The sequence below is a fragment of the Eptatretus burgeri genome, chromosome 9 (genome assembly GCF_056783735.1).
Source record: "Eptatretus burgeri isolate ZD-2024b chromosome 9, Ebu_testis_v1, whole genome shotgun sequence".
Taxonomy (NCBI): domain Eukaryota; kingdom Metazoa; phylum Chordata; class Myxini; order Myxiniformes; family Myxinidae; genus Eptatretus; species Eptatretus burgeri.
In genome coordinates, this window is record NC_140969.1 from 66,010,864 (window position 1) to 66,038,361 (window position 27,498).

The following is a 27,498-nucleotide window of genomic DNA, read 5'->3' on the forward strand; positions in this document are numbered from 1 at the left end:
GATTGAGAGCTCTATCAGGTTGGAGCGGAAGCCCCAGATATATGAGGTCCACACAGTTAGAGATAGGGGGGAGGAGGCATTGGGATGGTGTGGGACGGGGGGGGGGTGGCATGCGAAAAGTGCGGCTTTGGGTGGGGGGGTTGTGGGTGAAGGTTTGAATGTGTGGGGTGCGGGTGAAGGTTTGAGTGTGTGGGGTGCGGGTGAAGGTTTGAGTGTGTGGGGTGTGGATGGAGGTTTGAGTGTGTGGGGTGTGGATGAAGGTTTGAGTGTGTGGGGGTGGATGAAGGTTTGAGTGTTTGGGGGTTGGATGAAGGTTTGAGTGTTTGGGGGTTGGATGAAGGTTTGAGTGTTTGGGGGTTGGATGAAGGTTTGAGTGTTTGGGGGTTGGATGAAGGTTTGAGTGTGTGGGGGGTGGGTGAAGGTTTGAGTGTGTGGTGTGTGGGTTAAGGTTTGTGTGTGTGGGGTGCGGCGAGAAGGTTTGCGTGTGTGGAGTGCGGGTGAAGGTTTGAGTGTGTTGGAAGGTGGGTGAAGGTTTGAGTGTGTGGGGCGTGGGTGAAGGTTTGTGTGTGTGGGGTGTGGGTGGAGGTTTGCGTGTGTGGGGTGTGGGTGGAGGTTTGCGTGTGTGGGGTGTGGGTGAAGGTTTGCGTGTGTGGGGCGTGGGTGAAGGTTTGTGTGTGTGGGGTGTGGGTGAAGGTTTGTGTGTGTGGGATGTGGGTGGAGGTTTGCGTGTGTGGGGTGTGGGTGAAGTTTTGCATGTGTGTGGTATGTGGGGTATGTTTGAGAGGGTGGGATGAAGGGGAAGCATTGAGAGGGTTTGGTGAGGAGAGATGCAGATAGGGGGGACATTAAGCTCTGAGTGAGTGGGGTGAGAGCCAAGGTTTGAGTGTGTGGGGTGTGGGTGAAGGTTTGCATGTGTGGGTGCGGGTGAAGGTTTGAGTGTGTGGGGTGTGGGTGAAGGTTTGTGTGTGTGGGGTGCGGGTGAAGGTTTGAGTGTGTGGGTGTGGGTGAAGGTTTGAGTGTATGCGTGGGGTGTGGGTGAAGGTTTTTATGTGTGGGCTGTGGTTGATGGTTTGTGTGTGTGGGGTGCGGGTGAAGGTTTGAGTGTGTGGGGTGGGGGTGAAGGTTTGAGTGTGTGGGGTGCGGGTGAAGGTTTGAGTGTGTGGGGTGCGGGTGAAGGTTTGAGTGTGTGGGGTGTGGGTGAAGGTTTGTGTGTGTGAGGTGCGGGTGAAGGTTTGCGTGTGTGAGGTGCGGGTGAAGGTTTGCGTGTGTGGGGTGCGGGTGAAGGTTTGCATGTGTGGAGTGGGGGTGAAGGTTTGTGTGTGTGGGGTGCGGGTGAAGGTTTGAGTGTGTGGGGTGTGGGTGAAGGTTTGAGTGTGTGGGGTGCGGGTGAAGGTTTGCGTGTGTGAGGTGCGGGTGAAGGTTTGCGTGTGTGGGGTGTGGGGGAGGGTTTGCATGTGTGGAGTGGGGGTGAAGGTTTGTGTGTGTGGGGTGCGGGTGAAGGTTTGAGTGTGTGGGGTGTGGGTGAAGGTTTGAGTGTGTGGGGTGCGGGTGAAGGTTTGAGTGTGTGGGGTGCGGGTGAAGGTTTGAGTGTGTGGGTGTGGGTGAAGGTTTGTGTGTGTGGGGTTCGGGTGGAGGTTTGCGCGTGTGTGGTGCGGGTGAAGGTTTGCGTGTGTGGGATGCGGGGTATGTTTGAGAGGGTGGGATGAAGGGGAAGCATTGAGAGGGTGGGGTGAGGAGAGATGCAGAAAGGGGGGACATTAAGCTCTGAGTGAGTGGAGTGCGGGTGAAGGTTTGAGTGTGTGGGGTGGGGGTGGATGCTTATTCTGATTTCAGATTCCAAACTTTGACAAACGGAGATAAAGATCATGGGATGGGAGATCAGTTCCTTTGTTGAACGCATGGAGAAACACTGTGCTATATGTGTGGGGGGATAATTGGTGGAGCAAGCACCAAGCAGACAAACACCTATGAAAAATAATCCCTGTGAAGAAGAAGAAGACGACGTTTACCATGGTGTAGAAGCAAAACATGTGTCATTTCTTAAGGAGACACAAGGGTTGAAATGCATTTTCAAATTGAATGCAAATACTTTTAAAGGAGGAAGAAGTATTTATATTTAATGTATATTGAGTTTGGGGATATTGAGAAAAGCGGGCAGGGGAGTAATGTAGAACCAGAAGCAGAAGGAAATTAAAAGAGAAATGAGAATCGTCATGGAGTGAAAAATAACGTTTTTTTTGTTTGTTTTTGAATTTTTGAAGCAAGGAAAAGATATGGGATAATGTTGAGGAGGTCGAAAGACAATACAAGAGAAAAAACAAACAAAACGAGAAACAAGGAAACAAAGAATTTTCACACTTTATATCCGAGGATAGGCCGAACTGGAATCCATTTGTCAAAGATGGGGATGGGCCAGGCATCTGCCTGGGGGATGGCCAGACGGAGGCCGCTGGAGGGCCGGCAGAAAGTGGACGCAGCGACGCGCTGCTTGCTCCCCTACCTGACCTGACCTGATAGGCCTTGTCAAGCTTCCAACAATAGGAAAAAAATGAAACTAAAAGCAAAAAACTCAGATTTTCACCATACATGCAGAAAAACCCCGAACTGGAATTTAGGTTTTGTATCCCACTGAGAGGTCGAATCTACATCCGAACCTGAACCAAAATCGAATCGGCTTGTTCTTGTCACCTGCCCAACTCATCCACCAAGTTTTGTCAAAATCTGTCCACAACTTTTTTGAATTAACGTGCAACAAATCGTTTTTGACCCCATCTCTCAATAATTGTGAAGAATATTATTTTAAAATTACTCGTCTGAGGATCCAGATCTTTAGCAAATTCTCATCACCTCATCCTTGTCACACACACGCAACCTGTACACCAAGTTTCATCCCAATCCTTCCATGACTTTTTGAGACATCCTGCTCACAGACAAACAAACAGAAAAACATGGGTGAAAACATAACCTTCGTCAACTTTCGGTGGCGGAGAGAACAATTTACGTATGAAGAAGAAAAAGCAAAATAAAAGGGATGACAGTATAGAGAAACACAATTACACGTTTCTGAACAACTGTTCCAACAATAATTATTCTACTTGGCAAGGATAAGGTAACATAGGAGCGAGGGAACTTGAGTGGTATTCCAGAGAGCTTAGATTGTTATATCTGCATTAATGAGCAAGTACACCTGCAAAAGGTGTGTAATGGATGCCTCAAAAGCATACATAAGTGAGCCTAACCATCTATTTGAAGAATGGCCAAGCTACAAGCGTTCCCATACATTATGGCGTGCCTTATCAAGTGATCAATAAGTATTAGAAATCCAGACAATTCTCGAGCATCATTTGGGCCCCAAATGGACAGGACAGTCACGTGGTGCAACAGAGAAGTACACCACATTGTCATGGGATACATCCTCCCATCACTTATCGTTCCCTCCTCTTCCTCCCCCCACCCCTCACAATCTCACACCCAGCACATCCTCATGAATCTCTCGATCCTTTCAGGCATTGGAAATAAAATCAACAAGCCACCGGAGCCTACCTTCAAACGTCACGTTCCACATATATGGTTTCAACTGAAGTTTATTGAGGTCAGGATGTGAACCAACATCGCCATCAACAATCACGGCTCTCAGTGCATGTGCATAAAGTAAGACAGCATCATAGAAAGCGGCAGGGATGATGTTTTTCTGGAAAACACAAGTACACCAGACATAAAGACCAATGCACTACATGACAAATTATGTATATATGATGCATTTTTACCCATCGCGTCCCTGACTGCTTTAATGAAAGGACAATACCTTTTACTTAACAAACATTCTGCTCTATTCACACGAGAATATGCCTGACATCTTCTATCTGCTTGGAAGTCAGCTAACATCATCTTCATCATCCAGCTTCTTCTTTTTCTTCTTCTTCTCCTTCATGGTCACAATTATTCCCAGGTTCTCATGGGGGGGGGGGGGGTGAAATATTGGCTGAAGTCTTTCACGAACCAGCTGGCTGGGCCTGACGTTAGACTAAGGTTGGGGCAGGTATTTTTAATTTTACCAGGGTGCCAGCAATATCTCACTTACTCTTCGCAAAGGACAACGTGGGATCTTTAACGTCCACCAACTAACACCGGCAGCTGGGAATCCGAGTTTAACGTCCATCCAAGGGATGGCACACAAATTGAAGAATCACCCTGCCTGTGACAGTTTAATAGCTGGTCTGAGATTCAAATACTTGGTGTGAATACCTCTAGGCCATCCTGTCAGCCCCACCTTGACAATCATTGTCCCCAATAATTCCTGAGTGTGCTCCATTGCTTGCATAACTAGTTCATATAGGCATGGTGGTCAGATACTTTCTATCTTCAAGAAGAGAAAAACTCCTTGACTGTGTTTCGGATAGAGAGTGAATCGGGAGAGAAAAAGCAATGTTAAGTGGACATGTGTTCTTTACATTATCTGATGCTAAGGTGCACATTCAGAGCTATTTGTGCATGGGCTCCGATTCAACAAAAATCGGACAACATAAAAATCGACCAAGATACAACAATACAAGAGCTCGACAACTAAACATTTTACAAACACCTTGGAGTTGAAGAAAGCCACCAAATATGTCACAAAAAAGAAGCACAAAACAAGCACCAAAGAATACCTGTATAGAATGAGGCTGATCCTGAAAACACACCTCTCCCAACGGAACAAAATCAAAGCCATAAACCAATTAGTAATATCAGTGTTCCAATGCAGCTGTGGAATAGGAAACTGGCCACAAACGGAAATTAAATTAAAAAAAACAGGTATCAAAACAAGGAAACTTCTCACTATCCACAAAATGTTCTACAAAAATCAGTGTATCCCAAGTATGTAAGTGCCGAGGAAAGAAGGAGGTGGCGGCCTAATGGAATTCAATCAAGTGCACAGAGCGATGACTGTAGGATTAGCAGAGTATGTGAAAAGTTCAAGACGACCAGATACAATTTGAACACAAGCATGAATACAACAAACCAGAAAAGGTATCTCTCATTCACCTTGCAAAAAACTTCCAGAAACAGGTGTGAACAGAAGATGTCACACACCAAACAGAAACAGCAACAAATACAGCCCCAAACGATTGCAAAAATTGCAAAAGAAAAATGTAAGATGAAATACGTATCAACAGATGTATAGTGACAACTGGGAGAAAGACAAAAGAGCAGGGAAATACATAAACAAGAGTTGGACGGATTGGGGATAGACAAAGAAGAATCACTGGAATGGCTAAGAAGAAGTCCGTTCAACTGGGATGGAGAACAAATCATTATAAATGCTCAAGACGAGGGACACTACACCAACACCTTTAAAAACACAGTGGGACTGAGTCAATCGGATAAATGTAGATTCTGCAAGGTAGAAACAGAAAGCATGAGCCAACTCCTATAGGGATGTAAAAAACTCGTGCCAGAACAGCTGTACACACAAAGGCATAACAAGGTATGTGGAGTAATCCACTGGCACATCTGTAGAAATTTCAACATCCCAGTTCCACAAAAACTCATGGAAACACGAACGAAAAGCAATAATTGAAAACAAGGACCTGATGATCCCATCCAGCATGAACATACAAAGCAAAGCTCTGTGACCGGACATTGTACTTGGATACAAAAAGGAAAACAAGGCTTTCAGTATGTACAGTGATTTGGTCTAAACTAGTGCATACTCATACGTGCATGCATGTGCGTGCGTGCCCGTACGTGTGTGGCCGTACGTGAAAAAAAAAAACTTTCAAACCGCGTGCCAGAAACAACGACACAGGCCGTTACTTCGCTCTCGCGTGCCCGTATGTGCGTGCCCGTACGTGCAAAAAAAAGAAGAAAAAAAAAGAAGAAGAATTGTCATGTCATAGCACCGTGTCCTGTCATTGGTTTGGTAAATAAATGGCCATAACTTGGGAACCACTTGTCCGATTAATATCAAACCTTGAAAAGGCACATACTCATGTCCCCAGCAATATACCTGGCAAGTTTCAATTAGATCGGACCAGTAGTTGTCAAGAAACAGCGGTCACAGACAGACAGACAGACAGACACACAGAGATTGCTGGAATTATAGATAGACTAGTACACAAAATGATAGACTAGAAAAAAAACAAACAAACTTTAAAACCGCTTGCCAGAAACAAACACACAGGCCGTTCCTTCGCTCTCGCGTGGCCGTACGTGTGTGGCCGTACGTGCGCGGCCGTACGTGCAAACCAAAAAATAAAAAAAAAACTTTCAAACAACCACACAGGCCATTCCTTCGCTGTCATAAACGACGACTGGATTGGGGCATTGTGTTTAAGAAAATCGAGAAAGAGATCGAGAAAGTATAGAAATGGAGAAAGAAAGAAAACAGTAAGTCAATAAATCAAGAAAAAAAAATCGAGAAAGAATATAGTAAGTCGTCACGATCCAGAAGTCCGGAAGTTAAGTCCTCACAGTCCGGAAGTTCGCATATCACAGTTAGGATTATTCGCAATTTAGTTTTAATGGCCAATTATTCAATTAGCACCAACGTATTTTGCCTTTTCGCAATGTCATCGCAAGGAAAAACACAAAGAGAAGAGAAAACAAAAATCTTTCAAACAACCACACAGGCCGTTCCTTCGCTCTCGTAAACGACGACTGGATTGGGGCATTGTGTTTATCTATAAATGCGCATAAGAAATCGAGAAATTATTAGAATAGAGTGTCATCACTATCCGGAAGTCCGTACGTTGTAACCCGTAATGGGGAACGCGGCTGAGGATCTCTTCCCCAATGGCCACGGCTACGCAGCAACGTATCCTGTGATTGGTAACTAAATGGCGCATCGGCCATGCCTATGCAGCAACGTGTCCTGTCATTGGTTGGTAAATAAATGACCATAACTTGGGAAGCACTTGTCCGATTAATATCAAACCTTGAAAAGGTTAGGTCCCCAGCAATATGACAAAATACTCAGGTCCCCAGCAATATGACTGGCAAGTTTCAATTTGATCGGACCAGTGGTTGTCGAGAAACAGCGGTCACAGACACACACGCATGCACGCACACACACACACACACACACACACACACACACACACACACACACACACACACACACACACACACACACACCTGGAATCTCAACTGTGCATTACACACTATCCAATTTTTTGCCTTGCCAATGTCTGCCGCACAAGTTTAAACCATCAACAACTATACGGGCACTCAGTGGAGTGCATACCTCCACCAGGCTGAACAGCTTATGTTTTGTATCCCACTGATCGGGTGGACCTTGATTCAGACCTGAACCAAAATCTAATTGGCTTGTTCTTGTCACCAAACCAACTCATCCACCAAGTTTTGTCATAACTCGTCGATAACCTTTTGAAACAAAAATCTCCCAATCTTGTCCAACCACAAGCTGGTTAAAAATCACAAGCTGTTTTTGACGATGTAGATTGTTTAAGAAGTCAAGGATGAGACAATGTGATAATTTTTGACCAAGTTATAATAAAAAATATTGTCATCCGAGCTTGCAAAGTTTGGGTGGTCGTATGATTTTTATGTCAAAATTCGCAATTTTCTAAGTTTTTGACCTCGTGACGAAAATGAAAAATCGGACAACGCCAAGTTTTAGATAATTCATTTTGCTATTCAAATACCGAAGAACCCATTCCATTCAGTCAATTCCCTCGGAGAAGATAGATTTTTAATCCGACTACCCCCTAAAAATGGCTATTTTTTGGGCGTGGCTCCGCCCACAATGGGTGTAGCACGCCCTCATCCAGGAAAACACAACTAGACATTGATATTGAATACATAACCAAGTTTCATCAAGATCGGATCAAAGTCCACGGAGTTATGCTCTGGAAAGACAGACAGACACACAGACACACAGACATAACGAATATAGTGGTCACTCTGGCTGGTGCTCGTGAACCAATAAAATCACAAGCTGGACTAGCACTGGGAACATGTCTTTCAATCCTGACAAATCTCACACCCTCACCATGTCTCTCCGAAAGGGCTGTCTGGACCCTCCCCCCCCCCCATCTATTTTCACAATAATCCTCTTGAAGAAGTCTTTTCATTCAAGCTTCTGGGTCTCACTATCTGCCATGATCTTTCCTGGGAAAGCCACATTTCCAAACCGGCCTCCAAAACCAGTCATCGACTGGGCATCCGACATCATGCAAAGTCCTTCCTTGGCACAACTGAGTTCGTGTCCACATGCAAAACTTTCAACCGCAGCCTGATGGAGTACTGTTCTCCCTTATGGGCTGCTGCTCCTGCCTCACACCTTGCTCGGCTTCACTCTGTGGAAACCAAGGCATTTAGGATCATTGGTATCTCCTGCGATGAAACTGAGTCTTTGGGTCTCTCACTCTCTTACCGCAGAAAGGTCAGTGGTCATTCTGTCTTCTACCGACTCCTCTCTGGCCTTGAACACCATGCTCTGTCTGTGCTCTGTCCCTTTATTATTTCCGCAGGGTGCTCAAGGTCTGCCAGCAACCCCCTTCTGGTAAAACTACCAAAATGAAGAATCACTGCTCACCTACACTCTTTCATGTCTCATTTTTCCTGCCTCTGGAACAAACTCCCACACTCTCTTCAATCCCACTCCTCCCTCCAGGTCTTTAAAATAGCTGTTCATCACCATCTCATATCTTCCCCTATCTAAAACCACGATCTTTACTACCCCCATTAATCCACCTCAAAACTACCTTCTTCAAATTCCCTGCTTTCCTTCTTGAATGTCCCTGTCGTGCCCATCTTGTTTACCAAACGTACCTCACCCCCATCCCTCTCCGTTCCACAGATCTCCTCATGTCTCCATTCCCCACTGTGTTGTGCTTCCCTCTCCCACCCCTCTTACCTCCTGCTCCCTTTGTCATATGTTCTGTTTGTTAGCTCTCATAGGAGCCTCAAAATGTATGCAAAAAAAAATGTCAGGCTATGAATCACTATGAAAATCACTATGAAAATCAAAAACGTCTTCTTTCCAGATCCAGATCCGGATCTTAACCAAAATCAAATCCTTGTTGCACACCCAACCTGAACCTCAACTTTCATCAGAATCTGACCATAACGTTTTGAGATATCCTGCACACAAACAAACAAACAAGCAGTCATAGACTGGGACTTACGAAATCGTCAACTTGACCTCTGACCTTGTCTAATAAAAGCTGTCCCGAGAGAAGGTAGCGACGCAAACCAGAAGTTTCTACGATGATTCTGTACCAAACCATCAAAAATCAAATGTTTTGGATGTTTGACTTCACTGTGACCTTGACCTTTGACCGATTTTGACCAAAATCTAATCAGCGCTAGCCATCACCCTCCTGAATCACGTGGTGTAATTTGACATTGGTAGCTTCTTCCGTTCTCGAGTTATCATTTTTTGGATGTTTGACCTCACTGTGACCTTGAACATTGACCGATTTTGACCAAAATCTAATCAGCACTTGCCATCACCCTCCTGAATCACATGGTGTAATTTGACATTGGTAGCTTCTTCCGTTCTCGAGTTATCTGTACCAAACCATCAAAAATAGAATATTTGACCTCACTGTGACCTTGACCTTCGACCGATTTTGACCAAAATCTAATCAGCACTAGCCATCACCCTCCTGAATCACGTGGTGTAATTTGACATTGGTAGCTTCTTCCGTTCTCGAGTTATCGCGCCTACAAACAAACAAACAAACAAACAAACAAGCAGTCATAGACTGGTACTTACGAAATCGTCAACTTGACCTCTGACCTTGTCTAACAAAAGCTGTCTCTTGAGAAGGTAGCGACACAAACCAGAAGTTTCTACGATGATTCTGTACCAAACCATCAAAAATCGAATGTTTTGGATGTTTGACCTCACTTTGACCTTGACCTTTGACCGATTTTGACCAAAATCTAATCAGCGCTAGCCACCACCCTCCTGAATCACGTGGTGTAATTTGACATTGGAAGCTTCTTCCGTTCTCGAATTATCATTTTTTGGATGTTTGACCTCACTGTGACCTTGACCTTTGACCGATTTTGACCAAAATCTAATCAGCACTAGCCATCAGCCTCCTGAATCACGTGGTGTAATTTGACATTGGTAGCTTCTTCCGTTCTCGAGTAATCTGTACCAAACCATCAAAAATCGAATATTTGACCTCACCGTGACCTTGACCTTTGACCGATTTTGACCAAAATCTAATCAGCACTAGCCATCACCCTCCTGAATCACGTGGTGTAATTTGACATTGGTAGCTTCCTCCGTTCTCGAGTTATCGTGCCTACAAACAAACAAACAAACAAACAGAAACGGAACGCATCAATATACTTACGAAATCTTTAGATTTCGTCAGTAACAAACAAACAGAAACGGAAGGCATCAATGTACTTACGAAATCTTTAGATTTCATGAGTAACAAGCAGCCATAGACTGGTACTTACGAAATCGTCAATTTGACCTCTGACCTTGTCTAATAAAAGCTGTCTCTCGCGAAGGTAGCGACGCAAACCAGAGGTTTCTACGATGATTCTGTACCAAACCATCAAAAATCGAATGTTTTGGATGTTTGACCTCACTGTGACCTTGACCTTTGACCGATTTTGACCAAAATCTAATCAGCGCTCGCCACCACCCTCCTGAATCACGTGGTGTAATTTGACATTGGTAGCTTCTTCCGTTCTCGAGTTATCGTGCCTACAAACAAACAAACAAACAAACATACAAAAAAACAAACAAACAAACAAACAAACAAACAAACCAAAACGGTAGTCAATTTACAAAACTACTTTTGGAAAAGTCAAACCAAAACGGTAGTCAAATCTTTAGATTTCGTAACAAACAAACAGAAACGGAAGGCATCAATATACTTACGAAATCTTTAGATTTCGTAAGTAACAAACAGCAACGGAAGTCATCAATATACTTAAGAAATGTTTAGATTTCGTAAGTAACAAATAGCGGTGAAAACATTACCTCCGTAAATCTCAGATGAGGGCAAATTCTCAGAACAGGCTCTATTTGATCCATGGTAAGAAAAAAAGAGAAGATACTATGTCAGAGTCATTATGCATGTAAGCTTATTTGGACATTGAATAAATGTATTTTTGTAAAACTTTGCAAGAACTGACTATGGTCCTTTCTCATGGAGATCCACTCTGCTGTGTATACAGCCATCAATTTTAACTTACTTTTGCCTGCTCGTAGCTTTATTCCATCACCCTTTCATTCTTACTCTCAAAAGTAAGTTAATGCGAACACCATCCCTCTGCAGAATAAGGCTGTTAGTTAACAAGCTAATGGAGTTGGTGCCTTCAAATAGCATGGAAGGTTGGTGCAGTGAAGTACTTTCTGGCAGCACAGTGATGCTGTTGAAGCAGCTTCCACCCACAGATCAGATAGGAATTTTTAATTTTACCAGGTTACCTGCACACAATGGCCTATTCTTTTATGAAAGGTACAATGGAATGTTTAGTTCTTCGTTCGTATGCAGCACAAGGCTGTGGCGAAGCATCATCGGCTCGGGTTGTGGCTGTGTCAATGATGCAATGCCCTCTGCTAGTTAGGGCAGGAATTTGTAATTTGGCTATGATGCCTGCAATAGCTTGCCCACTCTTTGTGAAGAACACCATGGGATCTTTAATGTCTACCAACGAATGCTGGATGATGGGTCGCCATTTTGGCAGACAGGATGCCTGTGGCAGATCAAATCCAAAGGATGGCACACCAATTGATGGATCACCCTGCCTGTGAAACAATGGGATGATGGTTGATAAGTAGCTGGGTCAGGATTCGAACCCAGGCTCGACAGCAATTGTGCGTACCTCGAGGCCATCGTATCAGCCCCAGAATGTCGACTGTCTTCAAGCAAATGTTGCAGAATATGGGACAGTCAACTTATTATATACTCTGTATGTATATATATATATATATATATATATATATATATATATATATATATATATATATATATATATATATATATACACATAGATATAAAGATATATATATATATATATATATATATATATATATATATATATATATATATATATATATATTGAAAGATATAATTAAATAAAAAAAAATATATATATATACTATATATATACAAATTATATATATGTATATATATATTTATTTATATATGTATATTGTTACGGCTGTGGAAATTCGCAATACACCATAAAGGGTCCTCAGGTGAGATATATCGGTAAGTCCATGTGTAGTTAGCCCAAACCCGTTGTATAGAGGGAATATATGTGATCCATTCGGGCTGCGACTCTTTGAGATAGTCGTTTATCTTTTGCTGTCGTTATTTTGGTGCAAGAACAACGAACATCGCCACAACCAACATCTCAACAATCACGCCATTCACTACACGACGTCACCTTCCACAACTACGCCACCACCATCTTCGCCACTCGCCATTCAACGAGCACCGTGCGGTCACGATCTCCGCGGGACGGATGAAAGGAGCGGAGTGGCAGCAGCAACAAGGGTGTGAAGGGGAATCTCCCGCCCAAAACTCCCGCCAAGATCTCCCGCCCGAATCTTCCTTCCCTCGTCGTATGGCGCGTGAAGAAAACCAACAACGCCTGTGGGGTTTTCCCGCCATTTTTCCCCGCGCTTGGTGAGAAAGGGGGAGGGGGTGGCGCGTCCTCTCCCAATTGGCGGATGCGCGGTGTGACGCGGCCGGGGGAGAGGAACGCCCCCTTTCGAGGCATTTCTGGAAGCATCTCGAAGGAAGGAGGAGCCAAGAATGGGGCGGGGCACAGGGCGGAGCGAAGGGCGGAGCCCGACCCTACAAAAGGCGTGGGCGTGGAGAGTCCCCGTTCGGTTGTCGGTTGTCCCTGTTCCCTTGTCCCTGAAGGAGAATTTTAGAGAGTTGTGGAGAGTCCCTGGTCGGTCGTCGGTTCCCTTGTCCCTGAATGAGAATTGTCGAGCGTTGTTGGGGAGTCCTTGCTCTTGGTTTCGTTCATTCGGAGGAAGAGGTTGAGGTTATGTCGTTCGTTCGGGTCTGGTCGTGGTCGGGTGAAGGTCGTCGAATAGGCGCAGGTCGTCGAATTGCCACGGATCGTCGAACCTGGTCCCTGGTGATTGTTCCTGTCGGGCGGACGACACGTAGAGGCGCGAGGCACGAGCCCAGTGTACCACGCCGGAGTGACTCGGAGTTACGGTCGCCAAGGACTCGACACGCTCAGGGAAGTCGTGACTTCCATTTCTTTTGGGTTCTGTGTAAACGTGTGTGTGTGTGTGGCGCCAGTCTGGTGAAGTAGAACTGTTTTAAGTTTTGCCGTGTGAATTGCATTATTCGGTTGTAGATCTGCGTGTGTCTCTTCGCTTGCTTTTATTGTGTTTTCTTGCTTGACTGTAATATACGTGCCTTCCGTGCTGCCGTGTGGCGCGGAATAAATGTGCTGGTCCAATTGTTCCCCGTTTCGCTGCGTCCTTTCCTTTGTTTGAATCTCCATCTTGCATCACGTAAGGGATTAATAGTGGGTTTAAAACACCCGGTAACTAACCTGAACCGTCAAGGTTGACGATAACTTCGCTCGGTTATCCCTGTAGCACGGAACAAGCCGCTTAAGCGGTTCGTGTCCGGAGTCGACCTGTGGCGTGGTACAGCTCCTCGGTACGCTATCCACGCGGGTACTTAGGTAAATCGACCATTCGGCGATCGGACCCTATTTCGCACGGGTAGAATGCGGATGGAGTTGTGGTGAGGTTAAACCCCCACCCGTGACTAGCTCCCGGCGTTGTTCCGAGAGGGTCACGACTGAATTGCACGTTCGGTGGGCGAAGCGGCCGCTATTGGTTAAAAGCGGTCGTTCGCACGCCGGCGGGGCACGAATTCGCAACAACATATTGTTACGGCCATGGGTACCGAGTGTATTATGAGGGGTTTAATCCCCGTTTGTCCTCGGATGAGCCGGACCTGGGGCTACTACTCAAAATTAACTTCATGATATGGTGGGTTGCTTGAGAACCACGAATGCCAATCAGTTCACCACGAGTTCCAGTGGCCACCGTCTAATTTTGCCGTTTAACAAAAGGCTTCTTGAATGGGGGGAGGGGGGCGTGCCCTCGGCAAAGCACCAACCTTATCTTGATTAGATCTTAATTAGGACGGAGTTTAACCGCTGGTGTGTGCCGACTATGACAGGTCAATTCGTTTGGTAATTACCTCCCAGCCTATCTCGGTTCGGACAATGCTGGCTCAACAGAAGGAAAGGACAAGCACGGACAGGTTGGAACGTCAACAAAGGATTTTATCAAAAAGGAAAATTAAATAAAAATAACTTTTTATTTCCATGCGGTGTGAATAAGTAAATTCAAATCAATCAAAATAATCTCAAACAAATAGAGAATTAATCAGGCACTGATAGAAAAGAGACAAAGAGCAGATGCTTATCACTCTGCCTTACTTAACAATTAAACACGAGACAAGGGTACCCAGAAGATCATTGGGGGTAGGGAGAAATCCAGTCTCGCTCACCAAGTAGAAGTCGTTGTACGTCAAATAAAACGTCCTGAAATGTGAGCATGCCTTGTCTGTTGCCAGTGCCCAGCCTTGCACCCACTTACAAACAGGCTTGAACGCCAGTCGACGTCACCCCCAAGAATCAGGTACGCCAAGAGCAGGTCTCGAGCAGAACCAGCACTAACAGTCCGAGCGTCACCCACCGTCAGGAGCCACCAGGAGCCACAACCTATGGATAGCTGTTAGGAGCTGTGAGAAACTGTAAGGCTGCAAGGCCGTCACTAACTGTTGCCAGCTCACCAACTGTCTGACTGGAACTGAAGCAGCCATCTGATTGGAACTGACAAAGCAAAGTGACCGTCTGACTGGAACTGACGAGAAACCGTCTGACTGGAACTGACGAGAAACCGTCTGACTGGAACTGACGAGAAACCGTCTGACTGGAACTGACGAGAAACCGTCTGACTGGAACTGACGAGAAACCGTCTGACTGGAACTGACGAGAAACCGTCTGACTGGAACTGACGAGAAACCGTCTGACTGGAACTGACGAGAAACCGTCTGACTGGAACAGACGAGAAACCGTCTGACTGGAACAGACGAGAAACCGTCTGACTGGAACAGACGAGAAACCGTCTGACTGGAACAGACGAGAAACCGTCTGACTGGAACAGACGAGAAACCGTCTGACTGGAACAGACGAGAAACCGTCTGACTGGAACTGACGAGAAACCGTCTGACTGGAACTGACGAGAAACCGTCTGACTGGAACTGACGAGAAACCGTCTGACTGGAACTGACGAGAAACCGTCTGAGTGGAACTGACGAGAAACCGTCTGACTGGAACTGACGAGAAACCGTCTGACTGGAACTGACGAGAAACCGTCTGACTGGAACAGACGAGAAACCGTCTGACTGGAACAGACGAGAAACCGTCTGACTGGAACAGACGAGAAACCGTCTGACTGGAACTGACGAGAAACCGTCTGACTGGAACTGACGAGAAACCGTCTGACTGGAACTGACGAGAAACCGTCTGACTGGAACTGACGAGAAACCGTCTGACTGGAACTGACGAGAAACCGTCTGACTGGAACTAACGAGAAACCGTCTGACTGGAACTGACGAGAAACCGTCTGACTGGAACTGACTGAAACAGCCGTCTGACTGGAACTGACGATAGTCGTTGCCCAGCTATCGCCAACTGACTGACTAAAACAAACTGACTTCTCGTCCCCTATCGGCGGCCCGTCTGGGCGGAGCCTCAAGCAGACTACAGCCAAATCCACCCCGCCCATTTGCGCTTCGTCGCACGTGACAACCCGCCCATCCCGATCATTCCTGGCCTGCGATACCATGTTTGTGGTGCTGGACGAACGGCAGAAAGCAGCCATTTGCCAGAATTACCGAGCGAAAACGTGAAGTGCTCACAAAACGTCAACAACAATCATCACCTCAATGTTCAGCCCAAAGGCAATAACAATAACAATAACAATAACAATAACAACAACTTCCAATATTTCGTCACGTGCCTTGATGGAGCCAATAGCGAGATCCGTCATGGAGGCTCCTCGTTCATGACGAGAAAATCGTGTATTTACGAAATTACAACACATTAAATGGAATAATCTTTAAATAGTAACGTGAAATTTTAAAGCAAATGTCCGAATATATTTAAAAGTTCATGATAGACGCTCTCAAAAGGCACCCTCAGTGCGAGGATGTGTACAAGTGTTTAGTATTTAAGGAGATCCGAATCCTGTATGTAAAAGAGCCGAGTCCTAAAGGTTTTGTCAGAAGAAGAAGAAGAAGAAGAAGAAGAAGAAGAAGAAGAAGAAGAAGAAGAAGAAGAAGAAGAGCTCCTTTCAGAGCCAGCGTTTGCTGCAGAGACAAGGCCAAAAAACGAAGTCTACAACAGCAGCTGCTTCACTTATTGTAATTAATTCAAACCATGTGACAAATATTTACAATTGAAAAACAACCAACAGATTCAAATATAAAAAATATTCGACTGATGCGCTATCTCAACTGCGTCGTAGCTCCAATTACTCTTGTTTTGTTTACATTGATGACATCACGAGGTCATCATGTTTCAAACCACTAAAAAATCTGATTGAATTGGGCCAATCTGCTTGCTTTGTAATTGGGTTGTGCTGCTTCGTCAATTAAAAAACGTCATTTTTGAAAGTGTTTGTCAACCCCGAGTCTGTTTGACGATTAAAAAACACACCTCATGTAACTCAAACAAAACTTAAACAAATAAAGCTGAAGCAATAAAGGTAAACAGAAGAACTAACCGAGAGAGAGAGAGAGAGAGAGAGAGAGAGAGAGAGAGAGAGAGAGAGAGAGAGAGAGAGAGAGAGAGAGAGAGAGAGAGATATATATATATATATATATATATATATATATATATATATATATATATATATATATATATATTTTCGCGCGAGGAAGCACAGAGAAGATAGATGCACACCGAGCATGCGTCCCGTACTTGAGTCAGTCACTCAATGATACACGAATCCGCTGCGTACAGGAGGTCCACTAACCAGTCAGGGCGGTTTCACACTGGCACCATATACTCATCGTTAAATACATTCCCTATAGTTGTTATAATTGTAAATAATATAAGAGGTTGAAGCCTCTATTATAATAACCAAGGAGTTTCCAACAATATGCCGTACATGTATAGTAAAATTACGAATATTAAATCAAACAAAAACTACTCAAAAGTACATTAGCCGATTTATTACTGTTTCTCGCAGAACCCCTAGCGACCTCTTGCGGAACCCTAGGGTTCCGGGAAACCCCGGTTGAGAAACACTGGTCTAGTGGCTATCTCACGTGCATGAATGTGTCTGTCGTAAAGAGAACCAGAGAGTTGGTGTCAAAGCCACCCAATGCTCGCCTGTTTATACATTTATCGTTTTTAAAAGACTAGTCTAATAATATTTTTTTTATAAAGCATTGCAGTGAAGTCTGATCCAAATAATTTTAAAGCAGTACTAGCGATACCCGTGCACATGCACGGGGTAGCAGTACAACATAGCTGGTAGCAGACGACAGACCGTACACACGGGAATGACAAAAATACGCATTGTGCAAAATGCAAGTGGTACTATGGAACGCCAAGACTTCCCAAACATTGTCGGCACGTCCGCTAAGTGCTACCGCAATTTCATGGGGATCGTGTGACGGCGAGCCGAGTTTTTAGTGTGCAAGCTTGGTATTATAATAGAGATATGTATTTGTATATTGTAATCAGTAAAAAATAGTGTGGCAGATAAAAACATTAGAAAGGAAATAACTTGCACCAAAAACCTTAACATTTTCACGCTCACGCCAGGGTATCGCTATAGCTCTCTGTTCTTCGAACAGGTGAGCTAAAAAGGAGCTTTCCATTAGAGAGGGAATCTATTATTTCCCCTTCTCAATGCACCAAAGTTAGAATCGCACCAGACATGGGGATTGGTCTATCCGAGACGTGCATTTCAGGAAATAACTGTCTGAGGACAGATGTTTGAATGCATTCGTCGGATCGGATTCTGAAATCCGTAACAATATATATATATATATATATATATATATATATATATATATATATATATATATATATATATATATATATATATATATATATATACACATGTGTACATATATTATATATACGTACATGCATGTATGTGTGTGTGTATATATATAGATACATAATTTGTATATATATATATATATATATATAGTGTTGTGGTTACCAGATTCGCAAACCACCATTCAGGTCCCTTAGGTGAGGTATCTCGGTAAGTGCATGTGTAGTTAGGCCCAAACCCGTTGTCTAGTGGGAATACATGTCATTTATACGTGCTGCGACTCTTCAGGATAGCCGTTTTTCTTTTACTATCTTTATTTTGGACCAACCGCCATGATCACAACCACAACATCAACCACCAACCACAACGCCGCTTCACCACAACCGCCACGACCTTTACCGTCACAACTCGCCACCATCGCATCACCGTCATCTCGCGCCACTCATGGGCACCGATGCTGGACTCGTGTAGGACGCGCGTCGAACAGCGTGTACAAAATCACGGATTTTCTGCTTCAAAAACGGATCGAAAACGACACACGCCCACTTTTTGCCGTCCAATCGGTGAGCGAGGGGCGAATTGGCCCCGCCCCCAGGGCGATCGATATATGCAAATTTGTGGATCAAAAAGCCTTCACGCCCACTTTTTCTCGGGCCAATGGGGAGCGAGGTGAAAGGTCAAAGGGAGGGGGTCAAAGGCGAAGTTACGGGGGGGGGATAAAAGGACGGTGTTCGTCAGTCAGAACGAGGAACGAGAGAGTCAGCAGAACGGGTCGGAGAGTCAAGAAGAGGAGAGTCGCAAGAGAGAACGAGGGAGAGTCAGCAGAACGAGAACGGAGAGTCAAGAAGAGGAGAGTCGGAAGCAGAGGGTCAAGACTTCGCGGGCGGTGGAGCTGCTCGTCGTGTGCGTTGGAGTCGGAACGGAGGGGACGGAGCTGTGGAAAGGCGGCGACACCAGACGAGGGGATGCTCGCGTCGTGCAGGAAGCTGCACCCGAGGGAGGCCGACAGCGCGACCTGGCCGAGGTGGAGACGCTCGTCGCATATAATAAAGATCCTCTATACCCCGAGCATCAGCAACCCCCTCCTGTTCCCCCCCGCGCTGAGATAGTGCGACCAAGGGGGCCCCGTTCCCACCCCCTGCCAGGCACTGTCCACGAGGCCTGCGGGTTGCGGGGCCATCGCCGCTCCGCGTCTCATCACCAGACGGGTAGGCCCGACCCGGTCTCGGCCTCAGGCCTACCTCATTCTTGGGGGATTTTCTTTCCTTGGTTTTGGGTATGTGTTGTCGGCGCCGTCTGTGAAGTAGAATTGTATAAGTGTTGCCGTGTGCTCGGTAGTCGGTATTAGCTCTGCACTGTGTTTTCACTTTTATGTTTGCTTTTTGTGTAAATGGAATTGTGTTTTCTTTTTTTGTGTGCATTTGGTGGAATTGTATTTGTGTGCTTCCCGTGTGCCGCGAATAAATGTGCTTTATTGTTGAACTGTTCTCCCGCTTCGCTTCGTCTTTTCCTCCATTGAATCCCCATCTTGCTTCACGTAAAGGGTTGGTAGTGGGCTGAATACGCCCGATAATTAACCGAACCGTCGAGGTCGACGATAACACCGCTCGGTTATTCTGATAGTACGGAACGGGTCGCTTAAGTGGCCCGTGTCCGAAGTCGACCTGCGGCGAGGTGCGATCGCCGGGTCTACCCTCCGCGTGGGTACTTAGGTAGTTCGAATTTGGCGAGCAACCCTATCCCACGCGGGGGCTGATTGGCTCGATCGCGGTGAGACCGAAAGGTCCACCCGTGACTGGTTCCCGGCGTTAGTCCGAGAGGGTCACGACTGGATTGTCCGTCCGGTGGGCGACGTGCCGCGATTCGAGTTACGTGGCCGTCGCACGCCGGCGGGCGCGAAAACCGCAACACTGGTGTCAGGAGTGGGATACAAATTCATCGCCCTCCTCGCGGCACTGGTATCGGAGAACAGGAAAACGGGCTCTCCTGTCTCCGGCTAAATTTACGGGAATCGGTCCAGGGGTGAGAGAAGCGACCCCCGATTCCCTCCAAATTACGAGCGAGCAAATTAACCCTTCACGAGAAGCAAGATGGCGTCTCAAGGCGAGCGGGAGCCGGGGGTATTAGAAATGTATATGTGTAATAATGTAGAGTCCATGGTCCAGGATGGAATCCCCGAGCAGGAAATGTTGATTGTGCAGGAACACGGACTCGCCCAACTGAACCCAGGGCCCGAGGTGGGTGCGGCAGCGGCCGCGGTGTATGACACCTCCCCCCCCCTCTCCACCAAAACCCTTCCCCAACCCTTGCCGAAACGACTCAGCTGAGTGCATCCAACATGGCCCAGCTATGCGCCATGCTGGCGGCAATGAACGAAAAGATGAATGCGAAAATGATCGAAAAAATGGATGCAAACACAAACGAAATGAAAGACATGAACAAGCAAATGAATGAAGTGAAAACGACGATGGATGCGAATACACAACAAATAAACGAAAAGATGGATACAAAAATGAACGGAATGGAAACAAACATGAAGGAGGAAATGAAAAAGCTGCGGGGTGAGACGCAGAACATGGGCCGAAGCCTGCAGGCGGGCATGAAGGCCGTGACCGGGGAGATAAAAATGGCGACTCCTCGTGTGGGAGCAGACGAGCTGGGTGGGGGTGCAACGGCTGACAGGCCCGCGGTGGAGGCGGGTGAAAAAATAATTCGTGGAACGTGTTGGGCGAGGGTCGTGACGATGACCGAAAGGGAAAAATTAAATGGGGAGACCAAGACGTGTGAGACGAGACACGAGGTGACGACAACAGAAATAATAGTTGAGACAAGGGAGGTAAAGGGTGAAGAGTTGGCAGAGACACGGGAGACAGAAAAAATAGAGGGAAGACTACACGATGAAGATGGGGTAAGTGACGCACACACACACACGGAGGTAGTGGAGGATAATGGGGGTGAGCTCGCGGAGCGTGTAGGGACCCGGTGCGAGCAGCGGGATGGCCTCCTCCAGGAACGAGGGGAGGGAGTATGCCCCCTTAAGGCGAGTCACGACCAGGTGAGTTCGGTCGTGTTTTGCGAGGTTGAGGGGACGGGTGCTGTGGACGGGTGCACGGAGAGCTTGGGGGGTATAGAGGCCCCGGAGACCCTTGTGGGGACACGAATCCCCAGTATGGTTGTCCCTGTGTGTGTGGTGCAAGGTGTGAGTGCCCCCGCGTGTGTGGATGAGGCACCGCGGTTGAGTGCCCCCGCGTGTATGAGTGAGGGACGTTGTGTGGAAGAGACCGCGTGTGTGAGTGTCGCCGTGTGTATGAGTGAGGTACCGCGGGTGAGTGCCCCCGCGTGTATGAGTGAGGCACGGTGTGTGGATGAGGCACAGCGGTTGAGTGCCCTCGCGTGTGTGGGCGAGGCACCGCGGGTGAGTGCCCCCGCGCGAGTGAATGGAGCACCACGTGTGAGTAGTATGGTTTGTGTGAGTAGTGAGGCACGCGTGAGTGAACGGCCGTGTGCAAGGTCGCTGTGTGCCAGGGAGACCGTGTGTGTGAGAGAGCGGTATGAGAGGGAGATGTCGGTTGGCATGCGGGAGCACGCAGCCGCGTCTCCCCGTGTGAATGTGATGGAGTGGACTGTGTGCGTCGTGACACGCAGGTGTGCGTGGGTTGAATGGCGACGACGAAGGCGACATGAGAAGAAAGAAAGCCGAGTAGCGGCTGTAGTTGTTTCGCGGACCGTACCGGGTTCACCCGGCAGTGAGCACGCGGTTCGTGCTGTGCAACGCACGAGACCGCCACGTGCTCGCTTGCGAGAGTGAAGTCCCGGTCCGGAAACGCACGCGGTGGATTTGCCGATCCCGCGGACGGACAAAGTTTAGGCAGGTAAATGGATTTGGACCGGACGGGTTCTCCATGCGATCGTGTGTGTTAAGCTCCAACGGGCAAAGCACATGTGTTCGCGTGGGAAACCCCTCGAGACGTGGGGCTTGTGTTTTTTTTTGCGCACGGTGACGTCATGGCTGCACGTGTGGTTGGAATCCGGCAGGAGGGGTATCTCTGCCGGATGGTCCCGTCCAAGGAGGGACGAGGAACACGTGCAGCTGCATGACGTCACGGGCAGGTGCAAAGTGCGCGAGCTCTGAGTTGCCGCGCAGGTGCTGCGCATGTAAAGAAAAAAAAAAAAAAAAGAACAAGCCTCACTTTCGGGTGTACAGGATTCCTGGGCAAGGGGTGAAAGACCCCCTTACCCTGGGCACAGGATGGAAACTAGTTAGGGGGAAGGGTTAGCTTCGTTAGACCGACTTCATGGGGCAGGGGTAAGTCCTCATGGAGTCCGTGGAATGGATTAGTTAGAGGGATTGTAGCCAGATTTAGGTTGGGAAATAAAATGAATTTTTGAGTTAGAAGACAAGGACAGACTTGTGAATGTGTAGTGGGGACGTAGCTTAGCTACGTAGGTTAAAAGGAACGTGCTACTAGTTTAAGGGACGACGTGGGAGCACGAGTTAGTTAGGGGATGTAGTTCGGAGGATGGCAGAGTTCAGCGGTGTGTGTGTTGAAGAGTTGTGAGGTGAGTACTTGTTGAGTGAGTGAGGCCAGCGGGTCTGTGTGAGTGGAGCGAATGGGGAATGCATGGTGCGATGAGTGATTGGGGGGAGGAGTGACTCCCGCCCAAGGGACCCCGGGGTCAGAGTAAAGTGAGTTAGCTGGGTTAGTCAAATTGAAAAATGGAGGTCGTTTTGTTGTTGGTGGGAAAGTAGGCTCGAGACCCATTTGGAGGGGTGCAGGAGCCCTGTTGACGGGCTTGGGAGCGTGGCTGCGAAAGGTGAGTATCGCTGAGTGGGTACCCCGGGCACCAGGCTAGTCGGCCGCGGTAGGCCATGGGCCCATGGGGGGCCGGGATAGAGTAGTGGGCACGGGTGCGCCTGCTTGGTGCGGGGGCCCGGGGCGCCATTAGCCGCGTGGGCAGTGTTGTGGGCACGGGTGACCCTCGGAAAGGGGCCCGGGAGGCCGGCCTGCCACGTGTGCGTTTCAGGGGAGGTGCCATGGGGGGCACTCCCCGGTGTTAGGGAGCTGGTAGGCTCGGAGGCAGTGTAGTGCCCGGGGGTGCCATAGCGGGAGATTCGGCAGAGGGTCGTGCCTGCCAAAGGGAGCCACGTGTCCCAGCCAGGAGACCGTGTGAGGGCACGGAGAGAAAATTGGGGGGCGAGGCCCGAAATTGTGAGGACACCAACACAGGCGACGGGAATCTGGGTTGTTAGAACCAATACTTTAAGCGAGAGGCGCTTGTTGAAAGCCCCGGGGTAGTTTAACAGTTAAATGGATAGGGTAGATTAGGAAGTGTACCCCTCCGCACCATCCATCCCCTCGCTGTCGTTGTGGGCCGCTGGACCCACTTGGTGTTAAGATCGCCGAACTCTGGGGAGGCCATTCTGAGGCTTCGTTGGGCCTCGACACAGGACGTTAGCTCTCCCTTATTCCCCTCCGGGAAGGGAACGTAGGGGTTGGGAGTAGGCTAGGTGACAGGATAGGGTAGCCGAACAAGGACGATAAAGGGGGTTAGGGGACGATTTATAGTGGGGGAGTAAGAATAAAAACAACAAAAAAAATAAGTTGGGGCTAAATTGGTTTTTCACAAATTAAGGGAGTGGGTATGTACAGTGACAGGCAAAGGCGATAGTTGGGAGGGAGACAGGTAGGTAGGTCCGAGCCCGCCTTCCAGTGGCCAGCACCACCGCACTCCCTCCACCAACCTCCACTGAACGGCAAAGGCTAGCCAACTCCATCGGCTGGCCGCGTTTTTCTTCGAGGCGGAGGCCGGCCAACTTCATCGGCAGCTGTGTGCTGCAAGGCCTGTGCCGGCCAGTTCATCTGCTGGCTGTTTTTCTTCGAGGCCTGTGCCGGCCAGTTCATCTGCCGGCTGTGTTTGCCTGCAACGGTCTTCTTCTGCGGGCTGTGTTTGCCTGCTCACCTTTGCCATGCCATGCCCACTGCCCACGTTCACCAGCCCCGTTCAATTTTTGCTTTGCCCCCCCTGTTCATTTCCATGTGCGCCAGGATCCGCAAGGCAACAGTTTGCAAGCTGCAAGAACTGCCCTGTTGGCAGCTACAACACGGGCCTGCAGTGGCGGCCCGTGCACCGTGTTTGTATTCATGCATCCATTCGTTGTGCTCATTGCGTGTGCCACTTGAGCTGGCACGGAGACTGCGTTTGTGCAGCCCAAGCACCGTTGTGGTTCACTGAGTTCAGTTCAAAAGGGAAGGCCTTGGACTGCGTGTGAGCAGCCAGCCACGTTCCCTGTCACCTGCATTGTTTGAGTCAGAGACTGCATGTGGGCAGCCTGGCTCCCTGCTAACTGCTTTCTTTTGCAGAGTTCAATGATCCTGGGCCATGGTTTAGTGTAAAATTTGTAAGTTAAGGTTAAGATGTACTGTAAATATGAGTGCGCCCCGGCATGTTTGTCTTAGCGCCGGCAATTTTATTTAAGTCGTCCGTGTGAGTGAGTTTGTTTAGGTAGTTACGCAGCCCTCAGGTTATTTATTTTGGGGACACGAATACCATGAATGTCGCACTCAGGGATCCGTAGGTAAAATGTACTAGGGGAAAACTACACATGATGGCACACGAAAATTTGACGACTCGGGACGAGTCTGTAAAAAGGGAAGGGGGTAGTGTTGTGGTTACCAGATTCGCAAACCACCATTCAGGTCCCTTAGGTGAGGTATCTCGGTAAGTGCATGTGTAGTTAGGCCCAAACCCGTTGTCTAGTGGGAATACATGTCATTTATACGTGCTGCGACTCTTCAGGATAGCCGTTTTTCTTTTACTATCTTTATTTTGGACCAACCGCCATGATCACAACCACAACATCAACCACCAACCACAACGCCGCTTCACCACAACCGCCACGACCTTTACCGTCACAACTCGCCACCATCGCATCACCGTCATCTCGCGCCACTCATGGGCACCGATGCTGGACTCGTGTAGGACGCGCGTCGAACAGCGTGTACAAAATCACGGATTTTCTGCTTCAAAAACGGATCGAAAACGACACACGCCCACTTTTTGCCGTCCAATCGGTGAGCGAGGGGCGACTGGCCCCGCCCCAGGGCGATCGATATATGCAAATTTGTGGATCAAAAAGCCTTCACGCCCACTTTTTCTCGGGCCAATGGGGAGCGAGGTGAAAGGTCAAAGGGAGGGGGTCAAAGGCGAAGTTACGGGGGGGGATAAAAGGACGGTGTTCGTCAGTCAGAACGAGGAACGAGAGAGTCAGCAGAACGGGTCGGAGAGTCAAGAAGAGGAGAGTCGCAAGAGAGAACGAGGGAGAGTCAGCAGAACGAGAACGGAGAGTCAAGAAGAGGAGAGTCGGAAGCAGAGGGTCAAGACTTCGCGGGCGGTGGAGCTGCTCGTCGTGTGCGTTGGAGTCGGAACGGAGGGGACGGAGCTGTGGAAAGGCGGCGACACCAGACGAGGGGGTGCTCGCGTCGTGCAGGAAGCTGCACCCGAGGGAGGCCGACAGCGCGACCTGGCCGAGGTGGAGACGCTCGTCGCATATAATAAAGATCCTCTATACCCCGAGCATCAGCAACCCCCTCCTGTTCCCCCCCGCGCTGAGATAGTGCGACCAAGGGGGCCCCGTTCCCACCCCCTGCCAGGCACTGTCCACGAGGCCTGCGGGTTGCGGGGCCATCGCCGCTCCGCGTCTCATCACCAGACGGGTAGGCCCGACCCGGTCTCGGCCTCAGGCCTACCTCATTCTTGGGGGATTTTCTTTCCTTGGTTTTGGGTATGTGTTGTCGGCGCCGTCTGTGAAGTAGAATTGTATAAGTGTTGCCGTGTGCTCGGTAGTCGGTATTAGCTCTGCACTGTGTTTTCACTTTTATGTTTGCTTTTTGTGTAAATGGAATTGTGTTTTCTTTTTTTTGTGTGCATTTGGTGGAATTGTATTTGTGTGCTTCCCGTGTGCCGCGAATAAATGTGCTTTATTGTTGAACTGTTCTCCCGCTTCGCTTCGTCTTTTCCTCCATTGAATCCCCATCTTGCTTCACGTAAAGGGTTGGTAGTGGGCTGAATACGCCCGATAATTAACCGAACCGTCGAGGTCGACGATAACACCGCTCGGTTATTCTGATAGTACGGAACGGGTCGCTTAAGTGGCCCGTGTCCGAAGTCGACCTGCGGCGAGGTGCGATCGCCCGGTCTACCCTCCGCGTGGGTACTTAGGTAGTTCGAATTTGGCGAGCAACCCTATCCCACGCGGGGGCTGATTGGCTCGATCGCGGTGAGACCGAAAGGTCCACCCGTGACTGGTTCCCGGCGTTAGTCCGAGAGGGTCACGACTGGATTGTCCGTCCGGTGGGCGACGTGCCGCGATTCGAGTTACGTGGCCGTCGCACGCCGGCGGGCGCGAAAACCGCAACAATATATATATATATATATATATATATATATATATATATATATATATATATATATATATATACACACACACATATGAGGTCCGTCGAAAAAGTAACGGGACTGATTTTTTCAGAAATTTTATTCCTCAAAAAATATTGAAATCACAGCTTGTCCCCTTCAAAATAGTTTCCCTCCATCTCACACACTTGTCCATCCTCTTCTTCCACGCTTCGATGCACCCCCCGAAGGCTTCTTCTGGAATCCTCCGGAGCTCCATCATCATGGCACGTTCCTCTCCGCCAGAAACTGTCAGATGCTCAGGGCACTGCAAGTGGGGGCGTTGTCATGGTGGTGCACCCAGGCATTGTTCTCCAACATATCCCTCCTCTTGTCCCAGACTGATCTCATGAGGCGCCGAGAATCTTGTACACGTATTGATTCACTGTTTGACCCTGTGGTAGTAACTCGAAGTGGACGATGCCCTTGCTGTCAAAAAACGAGATGAGCATCACCTTGACCTTCGACTTCGACATCCTTGCTTTCGTTGGTCTTGGTGATGCCAGACTTTTCCACTGACGACTCTGCTGTTTGGTCTCGGGATCGTATTCGAATATCCACATTTCATCGCAAGTAATGACTCTCCCGAGCAGGTCTGGATCGTCCTCGAGGCGCTCGATAATGTCTTGACAGACAGTGACTCTTTGCTGTTTCTGGTCCTCGGACAACAGCTTTGGGACCATCTTTGCGCACACCTTGCGCATTTCGAGATTTTCAGTGATGATGCTCCAGACAGTGCCTTGTTGATGGAAAGTTCCTCAGCAATCATCTGTACGATGAGTCGACGATCTGCGTGCACCATCTGCTTCACACGCTCGATGTTGTCCGCCGTTCTGCTCGTTGAAGGTCTTCCAGACCGTGGATCATCTTCAACCTCCTCCTGTCCCTCTGTGAACCTCTTGTGCCATTCAAATGCACATGTGCGTGACATCGTTTCTTCCCGGTAGACTTGCTGCAGCATTGCGAAGGATTCGGAAGGTATTTTTCCAAGC

General features: G+C 48.0%; 1 protein-coding gene across 4 annotated transcripts in view; it reads right to left on the reverse strand.

Annotated features, from left to right (window-relative positions):
• The window catches only part of LOC147020253 (atrial natriuretic peptide receptor 1-like), a 252,988-nt gene that overhangs the window by 165,452 nt on the left and 60,038 nt on the right, over positions 1-27,498 (reverse strand). For all 4 annotated transcript variants that reach the window (XM_085895487.1, XM_085895485.1, XM_085895483.1 and 1 more), the window contains one exon: positions 3,544-3,691. In XM_085895487.1, the coding sequence (XP_085751613.1) occupies positions 3,544-3,691 (148 nt within the window). The remainder of the gene's footprint in view (positions 1-3,543; positions 3,692-27,498) is intronic.